At 52.8% G+C, this 2,797-nt stretch overlaps 1 protein-coding gene across 1 annotated transcript; it reads right to left on the bottom strand.

The window, feature by feature from the left end:
* Positions 1-314: 314 nt before the first annotated feature.
* Positions 315-1,256, bottom strand: OR2Z1 (olfactory receptor family 2 subfamily Z member 1; the record flags this gene model as incomplete). Its single annotated transcript, XM_081287777.1, has 1 exon — positions 315-1,256. One exon carries the CDS (start codon positions 1,254-1,256, stop codon positions 315-317), a length of 942 nt encoding a protein of 313 aa, XP_081143903.1.
* Positions 1,257-2,797: the final 1,541 nt, after the last annotated feature.

The raw sequence follows: 2,797 nt of genomic DNA, 5'->3' as shown, positions 1-2,797 counted from the left end.
CCACATATGCATGGTAGACCAAGTTGCCAACAAGTTCATCGTTGAGGGTATAATCAACAACAACAGAGAGACCTCAGCTTGATGGGGTAGGCCTCCCCTTTGCAGAAAGGATGTACTAGAGACGGTTGGCACCTTGAGCATTGCTTTCTACAAGTCCACGGCGGGAAAGGAGCACTGATGGTGGTGGAGGCTGGAAGAACAGGGCAGATGCTCTGCTGTGGACATGAGGCCCCAGCAGCTGCTCCACAGAGGGTAGTCTGGAAAGAAGGTGGGATCAAGGGACACTGGGATCATGCCAGCAGTTCCGGGTGTGGTCACCACTTTGCCCTGAGACCAGCTCTGCTGAGCACTTTGACCAAAGCCCTCTGCACCTCCCGGTTCCTCAGACTGTAGATAAGGGGGTTGAGAGTCGGGGTGACCAGACTGTAGAAGAGGGAGACCACGTTGTCCTGCAGGGGGCTGTGGTAGGCACCAGGCACCATGTACATGAACACCGCAGCTCCATAGAAGAGGCCCACGACCGTGAGGTGCGAGGAGCAGGTGGCCAAGGCCTTGCCTCGGGCCTCTGAGTGCATGAGCAGAATAGCCCGCAACACGTGGCCATAGGAGGCGGCAATGAGGGCAAGCGGCAGCACCAGGATCAGCACTCCCGAGGTGGACAGCGCCCGCTCATAGGCCGAGGTGTCCGCACAGGAGAGCTTCAGCAGGGCTGGCACCTCGCAGAAGAAGTGGTCCACGGTGCGGGAGCCACAGTAGGGGAAGTGCAGGGTGATGGAGGTCTGGGTGCAAGCGTTGAGCACCCCTGCCAGCCAGGAGGAGCCCACCATGAGCAGGCACACCTGGCGTCTCATGAGCACAGGGTACTGCAGGGGGTGGCACACAGCAACGTACCTGTCGTATGACATGAGGGCCAGCAGGACGCCCTCAGCCACACCCATCAGTGTCAGGAAGAATATTTGAGCTGCACAACCTCCAAAGGAGATGGAACCTTCCCCCCGCAGGAAGTCTGAGGCCATCTTGGGGACGGTGACCAGGGGGAAACCCACATCAAAGAGGGAGAGCTGGCTGAGCAGGAAGTACATGGGTGTGTGGAGTCGGGCGTCCAGGCGAATCAAGAACAGGAGAATGGTGTTTCCCAGAAGACCCAAGGTAAACATGGCGGCCACCAGAGAGAAGAGGACATTGTGTGGCCCTGAGCCACTGAAGAGGTTCACCAGAAAGAAGCCGGAGGCCACCGACTGATTCATATCCCTCATGCTCTTCACAGCATACTTTAGCTGCAAGAAGAACGAGAGACCTCTGGCAAGAAGCCTCAGAGAGGGTGGCAAATGACTTCGACCCTCATGGTAACTGCCGTTGGATGGCAGCGACTGCCCAGGATACTGTCCCAAGAGCCGCGAGGCCACAGGGAGAATCAGCAAATAGGGGAGAGCTTTGGTCAGTGAGAGGTGTCTGTCACAGGCACAGGCTGGGAGAGGGGCAATGTGTGTCTCTGAATGAAACAGCTGGCCACACTCCAACGGAGAGCTCCCCAGTGATCCTTGTCATTGAGGTTCTGAGGTCCACATTAAAGACAGAAACAAAACCTTGGTGGAATGTTTCAATACCCTTCATTCCAGGAGTCCTGGAGCCAGAGTAAGGGGAGATTCCAAAAGAGTTGGGAGAAAAAGAAAAGCAGAAGCAACAAGTAGCAAGAAAACCAAGAGAAGGGTTCAAATGCCTGATGAGACCATGGAGCGAGGAGAACTCTATCAGGACCCATCACTGTAGTCAACCTGCCCGTGTGACTCTACGAAGTGCAAACCAGAGAGGCACTGTGACAGCAGCTCATGGGTGGCAGGAAGGACAGTGGCCAATGAGCTTGGCTATTTTTAATGGCTTCATTGCTTCGGATGGTAGAGTAGTGGCTCACAGTGAGTCTGAATCAACTTCAAGGACTCTGTGAGACACCAGCCCTTTGAAGATTTTATGTCTCTAATAAGTATCACATGAGAGAATGAAGTGGGCAAGAGAATTCACCAAGGACCAGCAAGAACTGCACACCTAAACCAGAAACACACCATTTCCTCAGCAAGCTCCAAGCTCTCAGACACGCTCACATTGTCCGGGAATCCCATGTGCCTCCCACAGCTCCAATGATGGACACACAGCAGAGGCGGCATGGCAGCTGAGTTTGGAAGGTCAAGTCGTTTCCCAGGAAGTTGGAGAAGGGAAGTTTGTTCCAAGAAAAAGGAATAAAGCACATGGGCTGATGGTTAAGGAAGAGCCCCCGGCAGGAAAGCTAGACACCCTTGACTAGCACACAACCTCAAGGTCTCGCTCCATATCCATCTCTTCACCCAGAAAGTGGGTGGAAATAATCAGGGTCACAGTCTGTAAAGGTTAAGTCAAAGGATGATGCTAAGAGTTCACTGCCTGTCACATGGCAAGTGCCTGATACATCGAAAACATCACTAATTCTCTGGAGGAGAAAGACATTAAAGATGACTGGCTGAGCAATCCCACTGGGTGCAGCCAAGAGAAGTGAAAGGCACATGTCGGGGAGACATCTGCACCCTCAGGCATTACTGCAGCACCGTCATTAGCCAAGAAACAGAAACAGCCGAGGGATCCTTCAGCAGATGGATGGAGGAAGAAAATGTCTGTATATACATAATGGAATATTATTCTACTGTTTAAAAAGAATGAGATTCTGTCATTAGCAGCAACATGGATGCAACTGGAGGACACTGTGTTAAGTGAATAAATCAGACACAGAAAGACAAGTACCGTATACTCTGACTCGTGTTGTGGGAGT

Source organism: Spermophilus citellus (assembly GCF_964194105.1).
Source record: "Spermophilus citellus genome assembly, chromosome: 3".
Taxonomy (NCBI): Eukaryota; Metazoa; Chordata; class Mammalia; order Rodentia; family Sciuridae; genus Spermophilus; species Spermophilus citellus.
This window is presented reverse-complemented; position numbering and strand designations above follow the sequence as displayed.